The 24,907-nt window shown below is 37.3% G+C and overlaps 1 protein-coding gene across 1 annotated transcript; it reads left to right on the top strand.

Annotated features, from left to right (window-relative positions):
- The first annotated feature begins 23,530 nt into the window (after positions 1-23,530).
- On the top strand, positions 23,531-24,454 carry LOC133090631 (olfactory receptor 2M2-like). Its single transcript, XM_061189019.1, has one exon. The coding sequence runs from the start codon at positions 23,531-23,533 to the stop codon at positions 24,452-24,454; it is 924 nt and encodes a 307-aa protein (XP_061045002.1).
- Positions 24,455-24,907: the final 453 nt, after the last annotated feature.

Raw genomic sequence — 24,907 nt, 5'->3', positions numbered from 1 at the left:
ATTCTCCCTATGACACTTTGTTTGTGGTGGGGCTTTCCAAACACCTCTCCCCAACCTCTGCTGAGACGGATCTGCCTTTTGATCTGAAATACTCAAAGACATAAATGTGGTGCTACTTCTGCTGTGGTCAAAGCTGACTGTTGGGCAAGGCATTTGGGGCAGAACATGACATCTCTCCAATCACAGTGCAATCACCATCTTAGCCCTCCCCACCTTTCATTCTTTAATGCCTAGTTGCTCCTTTAATCTTTGGTCCATCACCTACTTGCTCACCTACTTACTACTTTCCCCACCAGTAAAGTCTCCCCCACACACTGGTATTTACCTTTCTCTTCTTCACTACTCCACACTCACGTTCCGTAATGCTGCCTTCTCAGATTATCACCAACCACATTCCCTGTCTGTAAGATTACAGAAGAGCGCTTTATCTTTGATATTTGCTCTCATTACTGTTCCTCATACTCTTTCTTCCTGGGTTGCCCTGCCTCAGAATGAAAAAATAAAAAAATCTCATTTTCATTTATCTCCTGGTGGCTCAAAGTAAGAGAGTAGAATGTAGGAAAAGTCAAAGAATTAGTTCAGTTTCTTTTATTTAGATGCAACTGCCTCTCTCTTATAGATGTGAAATCTTAACAGAGGAATCTACAATTTCCCTTTCTTTCTTGGAGAATTCGGCCTGTTTGATTTTGTTGAGTGATCAACAAAACATCACTGCTCTGGGAAAAAATGTAAAAACAGATCAATCTCTACCCAATTCTTTGTTATGATCATGAGGAATAAGGAATTTATTACCCCTCATCTGGTTTCAGGATAGTCATCAAAGCAATCCACTGTGGTCTCCTTCTGATCCTTTCTGTTCTCCTTTACAAAACTAGGTTCATGACCGATTGACAAAAGTATTCTCCTGGTGCATTGTAAATATCTTTATATTGAAGACTTTGCTTTGAAGAAAATATTTCCTCACTTCTCACTCACCTCTGTCCTTTAGTTGAGTCCTTTCAACTGTCTATTATCTTTTCTGGATCATGTTCATTTTCCAAATATTGAACATTCAGGTAAACAGGAATAAAAACTTCATGATGTCTGCTGCTCTACAAAATAAAGAAACTGTAGGATTGGTGGTGTTTTTCTCAGGCACCTGTTTCTTCTTTAAAGTATGGTGTTTATTTTGTCTCAGGGAAAAAAATATATCATTTAATTCTGTTTACCTTTAAGGAATTGAGGGACAAGAATCATTAAGTAGCCACTCAGTGATAAAATATTTGCTCCAATTCAAGGTTTCTTAAATGCATCAACAGAAGTACTGGAAAGCAGGGTTCTTATTTGACATACATATTTCTGGGTCTTACCCTGAACCTACTGAGTGAGAATTTCTGGGAGTGGGGTCCTAGTAGAAGTACTTTAAATAACACCAAAATGCTCATACTGTAGATTAACTTTTGAAACTCAAAGACATAATTTTTTCTGTCCTGTTTACATCTCCAGTCTCTAGAACAAATGTTATATTTTATGAGTGATTTAGTTGACCTCTAAATGAGAACCAAAGGCTGATCTCCTTTGAAATTACATTAAAAAGTTTACCTGTGTAGCTTTCCACTTACCAAGGGTTTTTTCTATAAGTTCATGCCATTCTCATGGCAGCCCTGTGAGGAATGCCATTCCAATTTTAAATACGAGGAAAAGTAGATACAACAATGATGACTCATCCCAGGCTACAACAGGTAAAAGACATGCTGCTACTGAATTGTAATAAATACAATTAGTGGATCATTTATAGATTCTTAAATTTCTTAGAGAAACTCCACTCTCTTTTCTTTTAAATTTGGAGTAAATAACCATAATCTTTCTTCAAAATATCCTTTCTGGTCTCTTGGGGGAAGCCATCTCAAATTTCTGTAATTCTTAATTCTATACTCATATCTGTTTTCTCCCTACATCCCTACATACTTAACTATGTTTACTACTAGTTTTATTTTTTTTAAAAACACAGACAATGGCCTGAATTTTAGGTGCTTTCAGCCCTTTGTCCCATCATCCCAAGTGTTCTAGCTTCTCAGCATTGAGGGAAGTGAGAGAGCCTATGTTCATTGCTGTCACCACCTAGAAAGCAAAGAGGAAATCTCATTAAAGCTGATATTCAAGCAGACAAGTATTCAGGCTTTCCTGTTACCAACTGGAGAATGCTTTTTCTTGATGGTGAAGAAATCATCCCATATGAAAATTCCAGGAGTGAAAGACTCTTTAGTGGAGAGGAGAAATGCAAGCCAGCTTCTCAAGTTCAGGTCTGCCAATATCAATTCATACCCTCTTGTGATCATTTGCCTTGTGTGACCCATGGGGCTTTATCTCCCTAGGTATTTCCTGCCTATAATTAGTTCAGAAGGATTTGAGCCCAGTGGGAATTGTTTCTTACAATTATAGTTAATTGTCAAACTTTAAAAGTCAAAAATAAACCAATAATCATACACAACTTGTCTGGATCCCAATGCTCTAATTCATTTTAAGTCATACCATGTTGTGAGACATGTTCAGCTCTCTATGTCCCCAGAGCTGAGCATCCTTGTAATGTGAAGGGTATGGCATTTAGATCTGAAATAAGGACCTTCTTGACTGGGGCAATGCTCAGTCAAGAACCCACTATATCTCTCCAGGATGGGTGGGCCAGTGTTCATTGTTATACATAAATAAAAGGTTCAGAGTGTTTGGTGAGTGAAGCTTAAATTTAGATTCATTTTACATAATTGAGGAAATACGGGCTGTACATCAGTTTTCTGGAGGAAATATTCTCCTAGTCTTTAATTAACAAGTCCTTGGAGAATTAGAATTGAATGCTTGTAAAACAATCTCTAAAGAGAATTAGCCACTCTTGGAAGCACTCTCTTTCCTCAGTCTCCCTTGAATCACATTTCTCAGGTTTTATGGGTCTTGAATTTTGGTACAATTTAGAATTCACCTTATTGTCATTTACATTATTCAGTCAACCTTTGATGGGCTCCTTTGGTAAGTTAATTCTATCAGTTAGAGGCAAGGTCAACTATGGCTTTGAAAACTTACCCATGCATTTGATCATAATATAAGCTAATTAACTTTATTCTGTAGAATATCAATGCACATAATATATGCCATATATGCCTGAGCCAACTGTCAACCTATTAAATGTGAGCTAATGTTTCAAGGGTCTGATGGCAGACAACCCAGCACAACACTGAAATGTATATTTTAAAATCATCACTCATACCTTCCTAATGAACAGAATAATTTTCTATACTAGATTTCCCTTTCTTTCATTTCAAATAATTACATTAATAATTCAAAATAAGCAAATATACAAAGGATAATTTGAAAGATTAACATATGGTATTGGTGGAAGAAAGAGTTGTGGCAAAAAGATCAACTGAATCCTCCAGGAATGAATAATAGGGGGAGAGGAATTTAGAGAAATATATTCTCATGAATGCAACATATAAACTTTTTTTTTCAATCTACCTTGGTGTAATATTATGAGAAACTATTTAAGGAGACAGGTGTTATTGAGACTTAGAAGGGTCAAATTCATGCTGAGTTTATACTGTCTTGCCTTTACTCTTGAGCAAGAGAAAGCCCTGTCCTGTGGCCCATAAAAGGACTTCACTTACCATAGTAATTAAACACAAATACTGTTTTTCTAGTCTGATGAGAAAGTTGTTAAAAATTTGGCACTAGGTTGAACAAACAGAAATTACTGGATAGGGACTTAGAAGCAGAGTTTTCCTCTTTTAGGCTGTCTATTTTGAGAGAACTGTTAACTTTTTGTATTAAACAGATTGTGTATTAAATAGACTGCTTCAATGGAATCTTCAACTTGATGTGGGCCACATCCCTGATTATAGGAAACACATTCTCTGTTCTCTGACATTAGCAATATAGTGGTGTAATTAATTAATTAATTAATAAGCAGATTATTAATTCATTCACTCATTCATTAAAGGAAAATTTGTTATGTGTCTACTTTGTATCAAGCCTGGTGCTACAAAATTGATATAAAGCAATAAAAGGCTCAGAATGTTAATATTCAAGAATATGAAATGAATCTAGACTAGGGATAAAGGGAGGTATATTCATAATTATAATAAAACATAATACTCTAGTGATGTAGCCAGAAACCCACAGTTTCTTCTATGAAAATCCGAAGAATGCTCAGCAAAATTAGCTAAGCTATAATTGAGGTGAGATGTAATCTAGGTAAATTTTCCATAGGAAGATCTCAGATTGTCTTTTCTGGTGGTTGAAGGATGGGTAAATATACTAGGTGAAGCAGGGGAGAGTTAAGGACAATAGGGACCAAGAGAATATCATGTCAGGTGCTATCTAGGTGTCTCTACCCTCCCTAGAAATCTAATTAGTGAATTAATGGAGTGGGTGTTAAAACAATAGAGAACTTATCAAAATTTAGGCTTCAACCTTGTATCAGCTAGGGTCCCAGCATGAAAAGATGGCACACTCAAGTTAAAATAATTCAAGATGGTGTTAGTACAGGAAATGCTTACAAATGTGGAAAGATGAAGGCAAGCTATAGAAAAACTAGAATGGATAGTGCAGTACATCAAAGGGCAAAGAGAAGAAAAGACTGCTGGAATCAGAAGGTGAGAGTCAAGTTGAAAGGATGTCTCAAAATGAGCAGTGGTCGCTGAGGTGAGAGAGGTTGAAGTGTAGAGGTTTTGATTGAAATCAAAGTTAAGTTTTTTCATCTTTAAATAGACTATTATAACTATAATATATTTTAGGTAAGCCTTATGGTAACCACAAAGGAAAGCCTAGTAGATCCACAAAAGATTAAGAGAAGAAAATAAAAAAAAATATTTACCATTACAAAAAAGTCAACAAATCACAGAGGAGAACAGCAAAAAGGGAAGAAAAGGAACTATGAAACAGTCAGAAATAATTAACAAAATGCTAATAGTAAGTTCTTCCCAATCAATAATTACTTTAAATAAAATAAATAAAAAATCAAAAGGCACAGAATGACTGAATAGATTAAAGAAGAAAACAGGAACCAACAATATGCTGCCTAAAAGAGATTCATTTTATTAAGGTCACACATAAACTATAAGTGAAGGAATGGGAAAAGATATTCCATAAAATGATAAAAAAAAAAAAAGAGAGCAGGGGTGACCCTACTTAGAGCAGATAAAATAGACTTGCATTAAAAATTTGTCACTAGAGACAAAGAAGGTTACTATATGCTGATGAAGGGGTCAATTCATCGAGCAAATATAGTGATAGTAAATATATATGCATCCAACACTGGAGCACATAAATATATAAAGTGAATATTATTTATAAATTGTAGCATTATTTTTGGATCTGCCTCCTAAAGCAAAAGAAATAAAAGCAAAAATAAACAAATGGGACCTAGTTAAACTTAAAAGCTTTTGTTTTTTGTTTTTTATTTATTTCTTTATTTGGCTGCACTGGGTCTTAGTTGCAACACGCAGGACCTTTGTTGCGGTGTGTGGGATCTTTAGTTGCAGCATGAGGGAACTCAGTTGTGGCATGCAGGATCTAGTTCCCTGAACAGCAATCGAGCCTGGGCCCCCTGCACTGGGAGCATGTCTTAACCGCTGGACCATCAGGGAAGCCCCTTAAAAGATTTTGGACGCAAAGAAAACCACTGACAAAACGAAAAGACAACCTACTGAATGGGAGAAAATATTTGCAAATGATATGATTGATAAGGGTATATACAAACAGCTGATAGGACAACATCAAAATAACAAACAACCCTATTAAAAAATGGGCAGAAGACCTGAATAGACATTTTTCCAAAGAGGACAGGCAGATGGCCAACAGGCACATGAAAAGATGCTCAACATTGCTAATCATCAGGGAAATGCAAATCAAAACCACTATGATAGAGGTTGGGTCAAGTTGGCAGAGTAGGAGGAACTGGGGTTCACTTTTCCTCACAGGTATATCAAGGATACATCTACCAGTGGAACAATTCACACAGAGCACCTGCTAAACACTAGCAGAGGACCCATGACACCTAAAAGGACAAGAAAAGGTCCCCGCACAACCAGGTAAGACGAAGGAGAGAAAGAGAAGAAAAAGAAAAGAGGAAACAAGATGGGCCCTGCACCCTTGGTGTGGGGTGGGGGGGTACTGAAGGAAAGGAGAGGTTATGGCATCCAGGAAGGCCCCCTCACTGGTGGCAAAATATGCTGAAATAGAGGAGGGCTTTGGGGGCTATTGGAAGAAAGTGCAGTGGTTGGTCAGTGGTCAAGACAGAGTGAGACTTGCACTGACGGTCTGTGCCACAGCCCTGTGCACCCCAGCCTGAGACGGGTATCCACCAATGCTGGCAGGGGCTGTTTGATGAAGCGTGGAGTTAAGAGAGTGGACCTGGGGAGAGGACTGCTGTTGACTGCACGGAGACAGCCTGAAGGGATGGGAGTGAGGAGCTCAGCTGTGCAGAAACAGCCTGAGGGGATGGGAGCGAGGAGCTTTGCAGGCGGGAATGCTCCTGGAGGAAGTGCAGACTGCCTTGGAAGCGAGGTGCCATTGCTGATTGGTGAGCAAGGGGCAGGGCCGCTATTGCAACCTATCTTCCCACATGCCAGCCCCTGTTTCCGTGGGCACTGGGAGGGACTCCCAACAGAGCAAGTGCATGTGTCCCAGTCATTGCCGCCTTGCCCCCCTCATGCCTGAACGAGTGCATGTGCCCCAGTCTGTTTCAGCTTCCTACTGGCTCCTGCCTCCAGGGGAACTACAGGGGGCTCCCATCAGAGTGAGTGTGCACGTCCCAGTCATGGCTGCCTTATCCCTCTCCTGCCTGAGCAAGCACGCACGCCCCGATCTGTCACCTCCTCTTGCCCCTCCCACCTAAGTGAGCAAGCGTGCTCCAGTCAGCCACTGCTTTTGCCTGCTCTCACCTGGGCAGGGAACAGACACCTGAGGGGAGCCCACATGCAGAGGTGGGGCCAAAACCAATGCTGAGACCCAGGGGCTGTGCAGCTAAGGAAGAGGAATAGAAATCTCTCCTTGCAGCTGCACAAACTGTGGATTAAATCTCTGCAATCGGCTTGGTAAACCCTGTGTCTGTGGAATATCTGAATGGACAACCAGCGCTCCCACAACTGAGACCAGTCAAGCTTTAGCAGCTATGGACTTTGGGGGCAAGTACATGCAGGAGGTGGGACAAGTCAGAGAATGACCTGCCCCGACAGTGCCCACAGCAGGTCCAGAGACCTACCTAGAGGTATTGGAGGGACTCCTGGGGAGGCGGGGTTGGCTGTGGCTCATGGTGGGGGCAAGGACACTGACAGTGGAGGCCCCAGTAAAATATTTTGTTTTTGTTGTTGTTGTTTCGTTCTGTTCTGTTGTTGTTGTTTTATTTTTTAATTATTTATTATTTTTATTTCTTTTTAAAAATTTAATATATTTTTATTTTTCTAGTTTTATTTTACTTTTTTTGTTGTTTTGTGGGGCTCTTTTTGGCTTTGTTTTGTTGTTGTTGTTTGTTCTCATTTCTGTTTTTTGTTTTGTTTTGTTTTTATCTTTTTATTCTTTTTTTGATCATTTTTGTGTGTTTCTTTTATGTTTGCTCTTTTCTAGCTTGCTTTCTGTTTTTGTTTTGTTTTTTGTTTTTGTTAGTTCTGTCTTTATTTATTTTCATTTTTGGATTCTTTTGTTTGTTTGGTTTTTTTTTTAATTTAATTTTATTTTACTTTTTTATACAGCAGGTTCCTATTAGTTATCTATTTTATACATATTAGTGTATATATGTCAATCCCAATCTCCCAATTCATGCCACCACCAACACCCGCCCCCACTTTCCCCTCTTGGTGTCCATATGTTTCTTCTCTACATCTGTGTCTCTATTTCTGCCTTGCAAACTGGTTCATCTGTACCATATTTCTAGATTCCACATATACGTTAATATACGATATTTGTTTTTCTCTTTCTGACTTACTTCACTCTGTATGACAGTCTCTAGGTCCATCCACGTCTCTACAAATGACCCAATTTCGTTCCTTTTTATGGCTGAGTAATATTCCATTGTATATATGTACCACATCTTCTTTATCCATCTGTCTGTCAATGGGCATTTAGGTTGTTTCCATGACCTGGCTATTGTAAATAGTGCTGCAATGAACATTGGGGTGCATGTGTCTTTTTGAATTATGTTTTTCTCTGGGTATATGCCCAGTAATGGGATTGCTGGGTCATATGGTCATTGTATTTTTAGTTTTTTAAGGAACCTCCATACTGTTCTCCATAGTGGTTATATCAATTGACATTCCCACCAACAGTGCAAGAGGGTTCCCTTTTCTCCACACCCTCTCCAGCATTTGTTGTTTGTAGATTTTTTGATTATGCCCATTCTAACTGGTGTGAGGTGATACCTCATTGTAGTTTTGATTTGCATTTCTCTAATAATTAGTGATGTTGAGCATCTTTTCATGTGCCTCATGGCAATCTGTATGTCTTCTTTGGAGAAATGTCTACTTAGGTCCTCTGCCCATTTTTTGATTGGGTTGTTTGTTTTTTTAATATTGAGGTGCATGAGCTATTTATATATTTGGGAGATTAATCCTTTGTCCATTGATTCATTTACAAATATTTTCTCCCATTCTGAAGGTTGTCTTTTCGTTTTGCTTATAGTTTCCTTTGCAGTGCAAAAGCTTTGAAGTTTCATTAGGTCCCATTTGTTTATTTTGTGTTTATTTCCGTTACTTTAGGAGGTGGGTCAAAAAAGATCTTGCTATGATTTATGCCAAAGAGTGTTCTTCCCGTGTTTTCCTCTAAGAGTTTTATAGTGTCTGGTCTTACATTTAGGTCTTTAATCCATTTTGAGTTTATTTTTGTGTATGGTGTTAGGGACTGTTCTAATTTCATTCTTTCACATGTAGCTGTCCAGGTTTCCCAGCACCACTTATTGAAGAGACTGTCTTTTCTCCATTGTCTATCCTTGCCTCCTTTGTCATAGATTAGTTGACCATAGGTACATGGGTTTATCTCTGGGCTTTCTGTCCTGTTCCATTGATCGATATTTCTGTTTTTGTGCCAGTACCATATTTTCTTGATTACTGTAGCTTTGTAGTATAGTCTGAAGTCAGGAAGTCTGATTCCTCCAGCTCCGTTTTTTCCCCTCAAGATTGCTTTGGCTCTTCGGGGTCTTTTGTGTCTCCATACATATTATAATATTTTTTGTTCTAGTTCTGTGAAAAATGCCATTGGTAATTTGATAGAGATTGCATTGAATCTGTAGACTGCTTTGGGTAGTATAGTCATTTTCAAAATATTGATTCTTCCAATCCAAGAACATGGCATATCTCTCCACCTGTTTGTGTCATATTTGATTTCTTTCATCAGTGTCTTATAGTTTTCTGAGTACAGGTCTTTACCTCCTTAGGAAGGTTTATTCCTAGGGTTTTTATTATTTTTGTTGCAATGATGAATGGGATTGTTTCCTTAATTTCTCTATCTGATATTTTGTTGTTAGTGTATAGGAATGCAAGAGATTCTTGTGCATGAATTTTCTATCCTGCAACTTTACCAAATTCGTTGATTAGTTCTAGTAGTTTTCTGGTAGCATCTTTAGGATTATCTATGTATAATATCATGTCATCTGCAAACAGTGACAGTCTTAATTCTTCTTTTCCTATTTGTATTCCATTTATTTCTTTCTCTTCTCTGATTGCTGTGGCTAGGACTTCCAAAGTTAAGTTGAATAATAGTGGTGAGAATGGACATCCTTGTCTTCTTCCTGATCTTAGAGGAAATGATTTGAGTTTTTCTCTATTGAGAATGATGTTTGCTGTGGGTTTGTCATATATGGCCTTGATTATGTTGAAGTAGGTTCCCTCCATACCCTCTTTCTGGAGAGTTTTTATCAAAAATTTGTATTGAATTTTGTCAAAAGCTTTTTCTGCATCTATTGAGATGATGGTTTTTATTCTTCAATTTGTTAATATGGTGTATCACATTGACTGATTTGCATATATTGAACAATCCTTGCATCCCTGGGATAAATCCCACTTGATAATGGTGTATGATCCTTTTAATGTTCTGTTGGATTCTGTTTGCTAGTATTTTGTTGAGGATTTTTGCATCTATATTCATCAGTGATATTGGTCTGTAGTTTTCTTTTTTGTAGTGTCTTTGTCTGGTTTTGGTATAGGGTGATGGTGGCCTCGTAGAATGAGTTTGGGAGTGTCCCTTCCTCTGCAAAGTTTTGCAAGAGTTTGAGAAGGATGGGTGTTACCTCTTCCCTAAATGTTTGATAGAATTCACCTGTGAAGCCATCTGGTACTGGACTTTTGTTTGTTGGAAGGTTTTTAATCACAGTTTCAATTTCATTACTTGTGATTGGTCTGTTCATATTTTCTGTTTCTTCCTGGTTCAGTCTTGGAAGGTTATACCTTTCTAAGAATTTGTCCATTTCTTCTAGTTGTCCATTTTATTGGCATAGTGTTGCTTGTAGTAGTCTCTAATGATGCTTTGTTTTTCTGCGGTGTCCATTGTAACTTCTCCTTTTTCATTTCTAATTTTATTGATTTGAGTCCTCTCCCTCTTTTTCTTGATGAGTCTGGCTAAAGGTTTAGCAATTTTGTTCATCTTCTCAAAGAACCAGCTTTTAGTTTGATTGATCTTTGCTATTGTTTTGTTTCTATTTCATTTCTTTCTGCTCTGATCTTTATGATTTCTTTCCTTCTACTAACTTTGGGTTTTTTTTGGTTCTTCTTTCTCTAGTTCCTTTAGGTGTAAGGTTTAGATTGCTTGAGATTTTTCTTTTTTCTTGAGGTAGGATTTTATTGCTATAAACTTCCCTCTTAGAACTGCTTATTCTGCATCCCATAGGTTTTGGATTGTCGTGTTTTCACTGTCGTTTTTCTCTAGGTATTTTTGATTTCTTCAGTTACCTCTTGGTTATTTAGTAACATATTGTGTAGCCTCCAAGTGTTTGTGTTTTTTACCTTTTCTTCCCTGTAATTTATTTCTAATCTCATAGCGTTGTGGTCAGAAAAGATGCTTCATATGATTTCAATTTTCTTAAATTTACCAAGGCTTGATTTGTGACCCAAGATGTGATCTAACCTGGAGAATGTTCCATGTGCATTTGAGAAGAAAGTGTAATCTGCTGTTTTCGGATGGAATGTCTTATAAATATCAATTAAATCTATCTGGTCTATTGTGTCATTTAAAGCTTGTGTTTCCTTATTAATTTTCTGTCTGGATGATCTGTCCATTGGTGTAAGTGAAGTGTTAAAGTCCTCCACTACTATTGTGTTACTGTTGATTTCCTCTTTTATAGCTGTTAGCAGTTGCCTTATGTATTGAGCTTCTCTTATGTTGGGTGCATATGTATTTATAATTGTTATATCTTCTTCTTGGGTTGATACCTTGATCATTATTTAGTGTACTTCCTTGTCTCTTGTAATAGTCTTTATTTAAAGTCTCTTTTATCTGATATGAGTACTGCTACTCCAGCTTTCTTTTGATTTCCATTTGCATGGAATATCTTCCTCCATCCACTCACTTTCAGTCTGTATGTGTCCCTGGTCTGAAGTGGGTCGCTTGTAGACAATATAAATATTGGTCTTGTTTTTGTAGGCATTCAAGAAGCCTGTGTCTTTTGGTTGGAACATTTAAGCCATTCACATTTAAGGTAATTATCAATATGTATGTTCCTATTACCATTTTGGTAATTGGTTTGGGTTTGTTTTTGTAGGTCCTTTTCTTCTTTTGTGTTTCCCACTTAGAGAAGTTTCTTTAGCAACTGTTGTAGAGCTGGTTTGGTGGTGCTGAATTCTTTTAGCTTTGCTTGTCTATAAAGCTTTTGATTACTCCATCAAATCTGAATGAGATCTTTGCTGGGTAGAATAATCTTGGTTGTAGGTTCTTCCTTTTCATCACTTTAAATATATTGTGTACTCCCTTCTGGCTTGTAGAATTTATGCTGAGAAATCAGCTGTTAACCTTATGGGAATTCTGTTGTATGTTATTTGTCATTTTCCCCTTGTTGCTTTTAATAATTTTTCTTTGTCTTTAATTTTTGTCAGTTTGATTACTATATGTTTCAGCATGTTTCTCCTTGGGTTTGTCCTGCCTGGGACTCTGTACTTCCTGGACTTGGGTGGCTATTTCCTTTCCCATGTTAGGGAAGTTTTTGACTCTAATCTCTTCAAATATTTCTCGGGCTTTTCTCTCTCTCTTCTGCTTCTGGGACCCCTATAATGTGAATGTTGTTGCATTTAATGTTGTCTCAGTAAAACTTTAATCTGCTTCTCTGTTGATGGGTGGGGCTGAGTTCCCTCCCTGTTGGTTGTTTGGCCTGAGGTGATCCAGCACTGGAGCCTACAGGTTCTTTGGTGGGGCTAATGGTCGACTCCAGGAGGGCTCACTCCAAGAAGTACTTCTCAGAACTTCTGCTGCCAGTGTCCTTGTCCCCATGGTGAGCCACAGCCAACCCCCGCCTTTGCAGGAGACCCTCCAACACTAGCAGGTAGGTCTGGTTCAGTCTCCTATGGGGTACTCTCCTTCCCCCTGGGTCCTGATGTGCACACTACTTTGTGCGTGCCCTCCAAGAGTGGAGTCTCTGTTTCCCCCAGTCCTATCGAAGTCCTGCAATCAAATCCCGCTAGCCTTCAAAATCTGATTTTCTGGTAATTCCTCCTCCCTTTGCCGGACCCCCAGGTTGGGAAGCCTGATGTGGGGCTCAGAACCTTCACTCCAGTGGGTGGACTTCTGTGGTATAATTGTTCTCCAGTTTGTGAGTCACCCACCCAGTGGTTATGGGATTTGATTTTATTGTGATTGCACCCCTCCTACCATCTCAATGCAGCTTCTCCTTTGTCTTTGGATGTGGGGTATTTTTTGTGTGTGAGTTCCAGTGTCTTCCTATGGGTGATTGTTCAGCAGTTAGTTGTGATTCCAGTGCTCTCGCAAGGGGGAGTTTTTCCTTGTTTTCTTGTTTACTTTGTGTTTTTTGTTTGTTTTTACATTGATTTTTTGCAGTATAGTTGCTTTACAGTATTGTGTTAGTTTCTGCTGTACAGAAAATTGAATCAGCTATGCATATATATATATATATATATATATATATATATATATATACATATATATATATATGTATATATATATCCCCTCTTCTTTGGATTTCCTTCCCATTTAGGTCACCACAGAGCATTGAGTACAGTTCCCTATGCTATACAGTAGGTTCACATTAGTTATCTATTTTATACAAAGTAGTGTATATATGTCAATCTCAATCTCCCAATTTATTTCACCCCCCTTCTCCCTCCAGTATCCGTATGTCCATTCTCTAGGTCTGTGTCTCTATTTCTGCTTTGTAAATAAGTTCAATTGCATCATTTTTCTAGATTCAACATATAAGCAATATTATATTATATTTGTTTTTCTCCTTGTGACTTAGGTTTTATTTTTATCATTTGTCTTGGTTTTTGTTTGTCTGTTTTCTTCCCTCCCTCCTTTTTGGATCACACTGTGTGACTTGTGGGGGTCTTGGTTCCTCAACCACAGTACGGGCCAGAGCCCCCAGGGTGGGAGTGCTGAGTCCAGGACTCTGGATCACCAGAGAATTTCTGGATGTAGGGAATATTAAATGGTGTGAGCTCTCCTGGAGGTATGCATCTCAACATCAAGACCTGGCTCCACCCAACTGTGTGCAGGCTCCAGTGCTGTACACCTCATGCCAAACAACAGCAAGACAGGAACACAGCCCCACCCATCAGGAGACAGACTGCCTAAAGTTGTGCTAAGCTCACAGACACCCCAAAATACACCACCTTACATGGCCCTGCCCATCAGAGGGACAAGACTCAGCTCCACCCCCCAGAGCACAGGGACCAGTCCCTCCCACCAGGAAGCCTACACAAGTACATGGACCAATCTCACTCACGAGGGGGCAGACACCAGAAGCAAGAGGAACTATGACCCTGCAGCCTGCGGAAAGGAGACCACAAACACAGTAAGTTAGACAAAATGAGATGACAGAGAAATATGTTGCAGACGAAGGAGCAAGGTAAAAACCCACAAGACCAAATGAATGAAGAGGAAATAAGCAATCTACCTGAAAAAGAATTCAGAGTAATGGTAATAAAGATGATCCAAGACCTCAGAAATAGAATGGAGGCACGGATTGAAAGATACAAGAAATATTTACCAAGGACCTAGAAGAACTAAAGAACAAACAAACAGTGATGAACAACATAATAACTGCAATGAAAAATACACTAGAAGGAATCCATAGCAGAATAACTGAGGCAGAAGAATGGATAAGTGAGCTGGAAGATAGAATGCTGGAAATCACTGTCACTGAACAGCATAAAGAAAAAGAATGAAAAGAAATGAGGACAGTCTCACAGACCTCTTGGACAACACTGAATGCACCAATATTTGAATCATAGGGGTCCCAGAAGAAGAAGAGAAAGAGAAAGGGTCTGAGAAAATATTTGAAGAGATTATAATCGGAAACTTCCTTAACATGGGAAAGAAAATAGTCACCCAAGTCCAGGAAGCACAGAGAATCCCATACAGGATAAACCCAAGAAGGAACACAGCAAGACACATATTAATCAAACTCACAAAAGTTAAATACTAAGAAAAAATATTAAAAGCAACAAGGGAAAAACAACAAATAACATACAAGGGAATCCCAATAAGGTTATTAGCTGATTTTTCAGCAGAAAGTCTGCAGGCCAGAAGGGTGCGGCAGGACATATTTAAAGTGATGAAAAGAAAAGCCTGCAACCAAGATTACTCTACCCAGCAAGGATCTCATTCAGATTTGACGGAGAAATCAAAAGCTTTACAGAAAAACAAAAGCTAAAAGAATTCAGCATCACCAAACCAGCTCTACAACAAATGCTAGGCAGGAAACACAAGAGGAGAAAAAAACCTGCATAAACAAACCCAAAACAATTAAGAAAATGGTAATAGGAAAGTACATATCAATAATTACCTTAAATGTAAATGGATTAAATGTTCTCGCCAAAAGTCACAGGATAGCTGAATGGATACAAAAACAAGACCCATATATATGCTGTCTACAAGAGACCCACTTCAAACCTAGGGACACATACAGACTGAAAGTTAGGGGATAGAAAAAGATATTCCATGGAAATGGAAATCAAAAAATGCTGGAGTGGCAATACTCATATCAAACAAAATAGACTTTAAAATAAAGACTGTTACAAGAGACAAGGAAGGATGTTACATAATGATCAAGAGATCAATCCAAAAAGAAGACAAAATAATTGTAAATATATATGCACCCAACATAGGAGCACCCCAATATATAAGGCAAATGCTAACAGCCACAAAAGGGGAAATCAACAGTAACACAATAGTAGTGGGGGATTTTAGCACCCCACTTACACCAATGGATAGATCATCCAGACAGAAAATAAGGAAACATAAGCCTTAAATGACACATTAGACCAGATAGATTTAATTCATATTTATGGGACATTCCATCTGAAATCATCAGAATACACTTTCTTCTCAAGTGCACATGGAACATTCTCCAGGATAGATCACATCTTGGGTCACAAATCAAGCCTCATTAAATTTGAGAAAATTGAAATCATATCAAGCATCTTTTCTGACCACAATGCTATGAGATTAGAAATCAATTACAGGAAAAAAAAAAACTGTAAAAAACACCAACAGGTGGAGCCTAAACAATATATTACTAAACAACCAGTGTACTTATATGAATTGTCTAATAATAAAAATGTAACAAACTAGCAAAAAAAAAAACCTACAAAGAAAAGATCAGGATTAGATGGTTTCACAGTTAAATTCTACCAATTAAAAAAATGCCAGTCTCTCTAAAACTCTTCCAAAATTAAAGATAATAGAACATTCTTACTCATTTTAGCAGGTCAGCATTACCCTGATACAAAACCAAGAGAATGACAATATTGCAAGAAAGAAATACTATGGGCCAATATCCTTAATTAATATAGATGCAAAAATTCTCAACAAAATACTAGCAAACTGAATTCAACAACACACTAAAAGGATTATATGCAATGATCAAGTGAGATTATTCCAAGGATGCAAGAATGATTTATGGAATAGAGTGAAATATAAAAATCATGTGATCTTCTCAATAGATGCAGAGAAAGCATATTAAAAAATTCAAAATTTTGTCAGGATAAAAACTCTCAACAGAGTTGGTATGGAAAAACATACCTCAACATAACAAAGGCAATATATGACAAGCCCACAGCTGACATCATACTCAAAAAGTGAAAGACTGAAATCTTTTCCTCTATGATCAAGAACAAGAGAAGGATGCTTACTAGCACCACTCTAATTCAACATGGTACTGGAAGTCCTAGCTAGAGCAGTTAGGAAATACAAAGAAATAAATTCATCCATATCAGAAAGAAAGAATTAAAATGTCCTCTTTTGCAGATGAAAGGACCTTATATATAGAAAACCATAAAGACTCCACAAAAAACCTGTTAGATATAATAAAGAAATTCAACAAATTTTCAGGATATAAAATCAACATACGAAAATTCAGTTGCATTTCAATACGTTAACAATGAACTATCTGAAAAGGAAATAAAGAAAACAATCCTATTTACAATACATTGAAAATAAAAAAACAGGAATTAATTTAACCAATGTAGTAAAAGATCTTTACAGTAAAAGAAACAAAAACTATAAGACATTGGTAAAAGAAATTGAAAAAGACATAAATAAATTTAAAAAAATCTTGTGTTCATAGATCGAAAGAGTTAATATTGTAAAAATGTCTATACTACCAAAAGTCAACTATAGAGTCAGTAAAATGCCCATCAAAAACCAATGGCATTTTTCATAGTAAAAGTAAATAGTAGAAGCAATCCTCGAATATGTATGGAACTACAAAAGACCCTAAATATCCAAAGCAATCTTGAGAAAAAACAAACTTGGAAGCGTCACACTTTCTGTTTTCAAACTATACTACAAAGCTATAGTAATCAAAACAGGAAGGTACTGAATTAAAAACAGACACATCAGCCAATGGAACAGAATCAAGAGCCCAGAAATAAACATTCGTACATATGGTCAACTAATATTTGACAAGGGAGCCAAGAATACTCAGTGGGGAAAGGACAGGGTCTTCAGTAAATGGTGCTGGGAAAACTGAATATTCACATGCAAAAGAAAGAAATTGGAACTCTATCTTATATCACTCAATAAAATTAACTTGAATTTGATCAAGGACTTTAATGTAAGACCTGAAACCATAAAATTCCTATAAGAAAACTTAAGGAAAATTCCTTGACATTGGTCTTGGTAATGTTTTTTTTAAGATATGACACTAAAAGAGTAAACAACAAAATAAAAAAATACAGAAGTGGAACGACATCAAACTAAAAAACTTCTGTATAGCGAAAGAAACAATCAGCAAGAAAGGGTAACTTATAGGAGAAATGGAAGACTAGGAGAAAATATTTGCAAACCATATATCTGGTAAGGGGTTGATATCCAAAATATATAACTAGTTTATATGACTCAATAGCTAAATAAATAGCTAAATAAATAAATAAATATATAAATAATATTTTCAAAAAAATGGGCAGAGGAACTGAATAGACATTTTTTTCCCAAAGAAGATATATAAATGGTCAATAAGTGAAAGAAGAGGTGTTCAACATCACTAATCATCAGGGAAAGTGCAAATCAAAACCACAGTATGATATCACCACACACAAGTTAGAATGGCTATTATCAAAAAGACAAGAGACAACAAGTGATAGTGAGGATGAGGAGAAAAGGGAACCCTTTTTTACTATTGTTGGGAATGTAAATTGATACAGCCACTATGGAACATAGTACAGAAAGTTAAAAATAGAACTACCATATGATGCACCAATTCTACTCCTGGGCATATATCCAAAGGAAACGAGATCACTATATCTGCATCCCCATGTTCACTGCAGTATTGTTCACAATAGCCAAGACACTGAAACAACCTAAATGTCTATGGATAGATGAATGGACGAAGAAAATGTTATAATGGAATATTGTTCTGCTCCCTCCCCAGAAAAAAAAGAATAAAGAAGAAAATACTGCCATTTGTGACAACATGAATGGACCTTGAGGGCATTATGTTAAGTGAAATAAGTCAGACAGGGAAAGACAAATACTATATGATCTCAGTTATATGTGGAATCTAAAAGAGCCATGCTCAGAGAAACAGAGAGGGGAAGGGTGGTTGACAGGGGCTAGGGTATGGGGAAAAATGAAACCGTGTTGGTCAAAGAGTACAAACTTTAAGATATGAGATGAATAATTTCTGGGGATCTAATATGTAACATGGTTACTATAGTTAACAATATTGTATTATATATTTAAAAGTTGCTAAGACAGTAGATATTAAATGTTCTCACCACACAAAAAAATGTTAATAAGTTATGTTATTTGAGCTTATTGTACTAATTATTTTGCAATATGTACAAATATCAAATCATCACATTATATACTTTAAACATACACAATGTTATATGTCAATTATATCTCAAAAGAGCTGGAAAAAATTAAAAACAAACAATAGTTCTTGAGAAAGGGAGAAAGTCTTTTCTCAATTATTTAAATTTTTCCAAGTGTAGCTTACTTAGTTGTAATGTACAAAATCCCAAAACATCTAATAGCTTCATATTATGTTATTTATTTTATACTGATCGTTTTCACAAAGAAAAAAATTTATACAAGTACTTTCCCCACATTTTCTTTTTTTTTTTTTAAATAATTAATTAATTTATTTATTTATTTATTTTTTGGCTGTGTTGTGTCTTCGTTTCTGTGCAAGGGCTTTCTCTAGTTGCGGCAAGTGGGGACCACTCTTCATCGCGGTGTGCAGGCCTCTCACTGTCGTGGCCTCTCTTGTTGCTGAGCATAGGCTCCAGACGCGCAGGCTCAGTAGTTGTGGCTCACGGGCCTAGTTGCTCTGCGGCATGTGGGATCTTCCCAGACCAGAGCTCGAACCCGTGTCCCCTGCATTAGCAGGCAGATTCTCAATCACTGCGCCACCAGGGAAGCCCTCCCCACATTTTCTAAATGCAGATTCTCTATTCCAGTCAAAATTTAGTTTTCTTTTTTATTTCTCAAAGTTCTTTCATTATTTTGGATTGTGGTCCACGTTTTATGACATTTCTTCAAATTTAATGTATCTGCATGCATTTCATAATACCATTTTCATAAGCATATTAGATGCTCACACAAAAACAATAGCTTCTCATTATTCTGTATTACTCGTTTTTTTTTTTTTCTTTCTGTGTGACATGTACTGGGTATCTTATGTGTAGAAGGCAGTTGAAAAACACCTTTTTTTGTGCTTCAAGTCTGCCATAGTTTGCAACTATTAGCTCTGAATATTTCTAATATGTTTTAGTTAGAGTTCAACTTAAAGCCAAAGTTTCATAAATATATTAATAAGTTAGAAGAACATAAATGTACTGAAGATCAATGTTCACTCAGTCCTTTGCTGACTTCCATTTTTTATCATGACAAAGTAGTTTTAATTGGACTAACCTTTTTCCCATCAAAAGCAATTAGAAACCTGGAAGAAAATATACAATAAAAACCTGTTTGAAGGCAAAGGGAAGCAAGCAACACAAGTAGAACTTGAGGGCCTGAGAACATTGAGAAAAGAGAAGCAGTGAAATGAAGTAATGCCTTGGAGATATTTCTAAATAATAACTTATGAGAATAGAGCCCAAGCAGAAAGCAGTAGTAATAATAAGAAAGCAGAGGGCAGAATCTGGGGATCAAATTGGCTGGTACTTGAGAAACAAAGTCTCTTCCCAAAGAGAAGGATACTCAAAATCTGTATATAAATTTGAAAATTGTCATTGGACACTGCACTGGTCATTGGACCTGCCTAGAGCAAGTTTCAAGAAACCCAGCAGAAAACAGCAGCTAGAAAAGTGGAGATTTCAGCAGCTATCTTATGCTGAGCAGTGAAGGTTGGAGTTCCCTACCTACTTGGAGGGATCTCCATAAATATCCTGGACTCCCCGGGTCTATCCTCTGGTAAAAGTTCTGTGTAGCATCTTGGACTTAGAAAAGTTATGGGCCCAGGGAATCCAACTATTTAACGAAACATTGTGAAGGCCCTTGGTGGGTTTTGACATGATGTAGTTTCTACCTACTGTTTGAAAGTCAAAGTAAAGAAATTCAAAGAAGTGAAGAAACTCAATGGAAGTGCTGGTAAATGGTAGGAATAACTATGACTCTCTTAAGATAACCAAAATAATAATACACATAAGGCACAAATGTGTTTCCCTCAGCCCTTATTGTCTAGCAAAACCACATTCAACAGAAAGGACTTGGTGAGATCAGAGGGGAAGGAGGACTCTGCTGAGTGTGACTTTAGTCTGGTACAGCTTAGAAATGTGCAGGATAAGAAGACCTCCCACATACATGCACCACCTATTTACTGTCCCAAACTAGAGCCAAGCTCAACGGGGCTTTCTTTCTATTTGTAGCATGGCCTTTCCCTTGACTGATTTTGCTGAATAGTAAAGGGAGAAAGAACTCCCTACCATTTCGAGAAATTAGAAGATTACTAAACTTGTAACTTCTGAGTTGTTGCTAGTCAGCTGCTAACCTGAGTTAATATTGAATATATCCTCTTTTTTTATCTTGGCATTGAAGAATCAAGTGTTTCCTATTTCTTTGTCCTTCATCCTCAGAAAATAGATTTGTCCTGGGCAATAGAAATAGAAATGCAACCTCACCTTTATGGGCTATGCCAGTTATCTATCTATTACTTGGTTGATTTAATGCTTTAGTGGTCATGGAATGTAATGATTGATAGAAACATTTTCTGTAAAGTCACATTTAGGTTTTATTTAAGGCAAGTGAAAGTGGTTATAAATGAATGAACAACTTATCCAAAGAATGTTATTCAAAACTTTAGAAAAGTCATCAACAAATATTTATGATTACTATTATTTGAAAATTAAAAACAATAATATTGATTCTTAGAAAACTAAGAATAATTTTTCTGAATCTTTAATGCTTTAGACTTTGAGTTATATTAGCTCATAAAAGTATCACAAAGAATATACCCTCATGTTACACACTCATTTTAGATGTTTTTCTTTTAGATGTATGAAATATTTCTCTTTTCGTACTGTGGAGGGGACGGACTCCTCTTATGTCAACTTCCTTCTAGGATAAATCTCTCAGACACCATTCACACCAAAGAGAGTATTCCAAAGGCCAGATACTGACATCTGGGTGAGAAAAAAAAATGAGCAGAAGATTTAAGATACACAGCTACATTTACAGCACAATTACTAGAATATGCTGATGCTGAGTGGGAGGAAGAGGACGTTAGTCTCAAAAGAACAAATAAAAGGTGTGGATAATTATCCTCTAGAAATTACTCCTGACAAAGTTCAATCTGATGAAATAAATATAAGATAATTGAAGGCCAGGGATAGAACTCCCTGAGGAAACTCCTTCAGAGGTGCCCAGGCCCCCAATTACACAGAACTAGGATTCTTCTTTTGCCTCTCCTCCTAAATAGCCAAGTTCACTGCCATTTAACCACTCTTGTGTTATGGAAACTGCAGTGCAGTACAGAAGGTAACATGCGAAGGCCAAAGAATCACTTCCCTGGGCCACCAATCAAGACCCCACTCAGAGGAATAGAATACAGGGGATCAGAGTATGACCACATTGTAAGAGGTAATGACGATAGTCAGAGGTAGTCACGATATGCCAATGATTCGTTGTACTACAGAATGAGTCCCCTTTCTGATAAATGTTCCATCTAAGGAATTTTGCTCTTAAAATCAATCAAGTTGATAAAGCAGGAAAACAAAATAGGTACATGTGGGGAAGTTTAACTTTATCACCCAGCATGCTCACAGATTCCTGAGTGGTCTTCCACAGCAAAATTTCACATTTGTTCACCATCTAACCCATTCAAGGATCTCCACTCCCTATCCATACCTGACTAAGGAAAGTCAAATGTCCTTAGAATGTCATTCTTCTGGTCATGGACACCTATGTATAGTTTTATGTCACCAATGCCTGTCTAAAACTGAAGGCAGCCTTGAATTAGGTAAACAAATGGATTCTCTGAGGTCTGAAAACCCTGTACCTTACCTACTTTATGGCTAGTGCTGAGGACCTTCCCTCACATATCCTCTGACTTTGCTTCTGTTAGTCCATGGTATAATGGGCATTGTGTAGATATAAATGTAAGTTTAGAGGTAAGACATGGATATATAGAAACATAGAGATAAATCTATCTCTAGTCTGTTACTACTTTGTGTCAGAATGATTTATGATTTTTTAAATGTCTGATACAAAATTCTAACTGGTTACAAAAATAGCATATCTTACTAAACTTTACATTTCTCACTTCAACTTGCAGAATGCTTTGAACATTTCTCACTCAATGTTTCTTAAGTAAAAACGGATGAAGAGAAATAGAATAGACATGAGAGCCATCAATTTGAATTCTGGCATTTTACAACATGTGTTAATCTTTGATCTTGACAGGATTTTTGACACCATGGTGTTTCCAGGGTAGTAAAACCGTAGGAGGTTTGGGGGTTTTAAAATATATTTATACTAAGCAAATATTGCCCAAGCTGAAAGAGCTGCTTTCATTTGAACAGAGATAAATGTCTTTTGTATCCAGACGCAAGAATAAGCACTATTTCAGCTGGGAGGCCACATGACATGTTAGAAAATGCTTGAGATTTTTCTGCATAGAAGCAGCTGACAAATAAAAGCTGTAAAAGCTATCTCAGTCTGGGACTTCACGGTAAATCTTTTAATTCTTTTAATCCTCATTATGTAGAAAGGGAGGACAGTACCATGAAATGGAGGGTAGATGGTCGTTCACTGCATTTAAGGTGACTCTCCACAGCACTCTTGCATTAACATGCATCCCAATGAGTGTTACAGGTCAGTCAACAGCCTACGGCTGCCTTTCTGGAAACCCCTACCAAGGTGCAGAGGATTAGCCTCCTCTAACAAAAGCAGTAGAGACTTTAGACTCTAGTCTTATGTCATTAGACTTCCCTGGTTCGCAGCCTAGAAACTGCAGAAGAAAAATCAGGCAATCATTATGTTCCCCAGATCCTCTCATGAACAAAGGGAAATGTATTGTTAAATTGGAATGATGATGAATATACTCTATGCAAAATGCCACTGTGCTAGTGGGTTAATCATATTGAAATTCAAATTTATCTGGAGAAATCTGAAATATCTACCTGTCAAAATCTTCTCTTAACATTTGAATTACTTTCCCAAATTTATGTATGTTTAAAGTGACCTGTTCGTAGGATTATTTATTAATGTACTTGATTTTTAACAAATTCAAATTCAATTCAATAATACAGTTTGTTCCTCTCCAAGGGTGGGCCAGATTTGAGGCAGAATTGTGAATTTTAATTTTATCATGAAGTCAATATATGAAAATAGTTTCCATGATAAATATTTCCCCCTCAAGTACACTGATGTTTTCCCCTTTCATTCCTTCAATTATACAGAAAACATGCAAAGAGAAAACGAGACCTCCATGGTAGATTTTACCCTCCTTGGACTTTTCCCAGGAACAAAGCACACTGGCTTCCTCATCTGCACCATTTTCCTTGTCTATGTTGTTGCCATGTCAGGAAATACCATCTTGATCCTCCTCCTCTCTCTCTATCCCCAGCTCCACAGCCCCATGTACTTTCTGCTCAGCCAGCTCTCCCTCATGGACATCTCACTCATCTCCATGATTGTTCCCAAGATGCTGACCAACTTTTTCTCAGGGACCTCAGATATTTCCTACATTGGCTGTGGGACTCAGGTATATTTCCATTCTGCCCTCGGAGGTAGTGAATGTATTCTGGTTACTCTGATGGCCTATGACCGATATGTCACTATTTGTAACCCCTTGAGATATATAGTCATTATGAATTATGAAGTTTGCCTGCAGATGGCCATCATGTCCTGGGTAGGGGGAGCACTTAATTCCGTAGTGCAAACCACATATACCATGCATTTTCCCAGATGTGGCTCAAGAGAAGTCCTCCATTTCTTCTGTGAGCTACAGGCTGTCCTCAAGCTGTCATGTGAAGACACGTCTACTTATGAGAAAGTTGTGCTTGTGATTGGAATCATTTTCCTCCTCACCCCCTTTGGCCTCATTCTGGCATCCTATATTTCTATCTTCCTCTTTGTTCTCCACTTAAATTCTAAGGCAAGGAATAAAACCCTCGCCACCTGCTCTTCCCATCTGATGGTGGTTTTTCTCTACTTTGGTCCAACCATGTTCATCTGCATGATTCCCAGCTCTCTGCATACCTCAGAGGAAGATGAAGGGCTCTCTGTATTCTATGCCATCCTCACCCCCATGCTGAATCCCCTCATATACAGCCTAAGGAACAAGGAGGTGGGGGAGGCTCTGAGGAAAGTATTGAGTAAAGCCTGATTTTGAAATAGAATAGTAACATTTAGAGTTTCTGAATACACAGTGATTCTGGCAACAATTCCCAGCCATCAAATCCATAACTTCTTTGTGGATCAACCTATATTTTTAAAGTAATAAACTTTTAGCTGTATCTATGTGTACATGATAAAATCACCAGAATATTTATTATTATCTAATTGAATGGATGTATAATTTGGCCTGTGCTTTAGAAACGTAGACATTATTTTGTTAATTTTATTCCTATAAAGTTATTAACTATTGGATTTACAGCTAATCTGCTATGATATAAAAAAACAGTTCACCTTACTTAATTAACATCAGGTAAACAAAGTCAGCCCAACGGGGCAAGTTCATGATTTCTTCTGCACCTCTTTCTCCTATCTGCAAATCACACTGTTTATAATTAACTACACTGAGACACCAGTAAAATTTGCTTCAACTAGGTTATAAAGC

This window comes from Eubalaena glacialis, chromosome 4 (assembly GCF_028564815.1).
Source record: "Eubalaena glacialis isolate mEubGla1 chromosome 4, mEubGla1.1.hap2.+ XY, whole genome shotgun sequence".
In the NCBI taxonomy this organism is placed as follows: Eukaryota; Metazoa; Chordata; class Mammalia; order Artiodactyla; family Balaenidae; genus Eubalaena; species Eubalaena glacialis.
This window is presented reverse-complemented; position numbering and strand designations above follow the sequence as displayed.

Coding starts and splice junctions, on each gene's coding strand:
- LOC133090631 (XM_061189019.1), top strand. CDS start 23,531: ATGCAAAGAGAAAACGAGACCTCCATGGTAGATTTTACCCTCCTTGGA.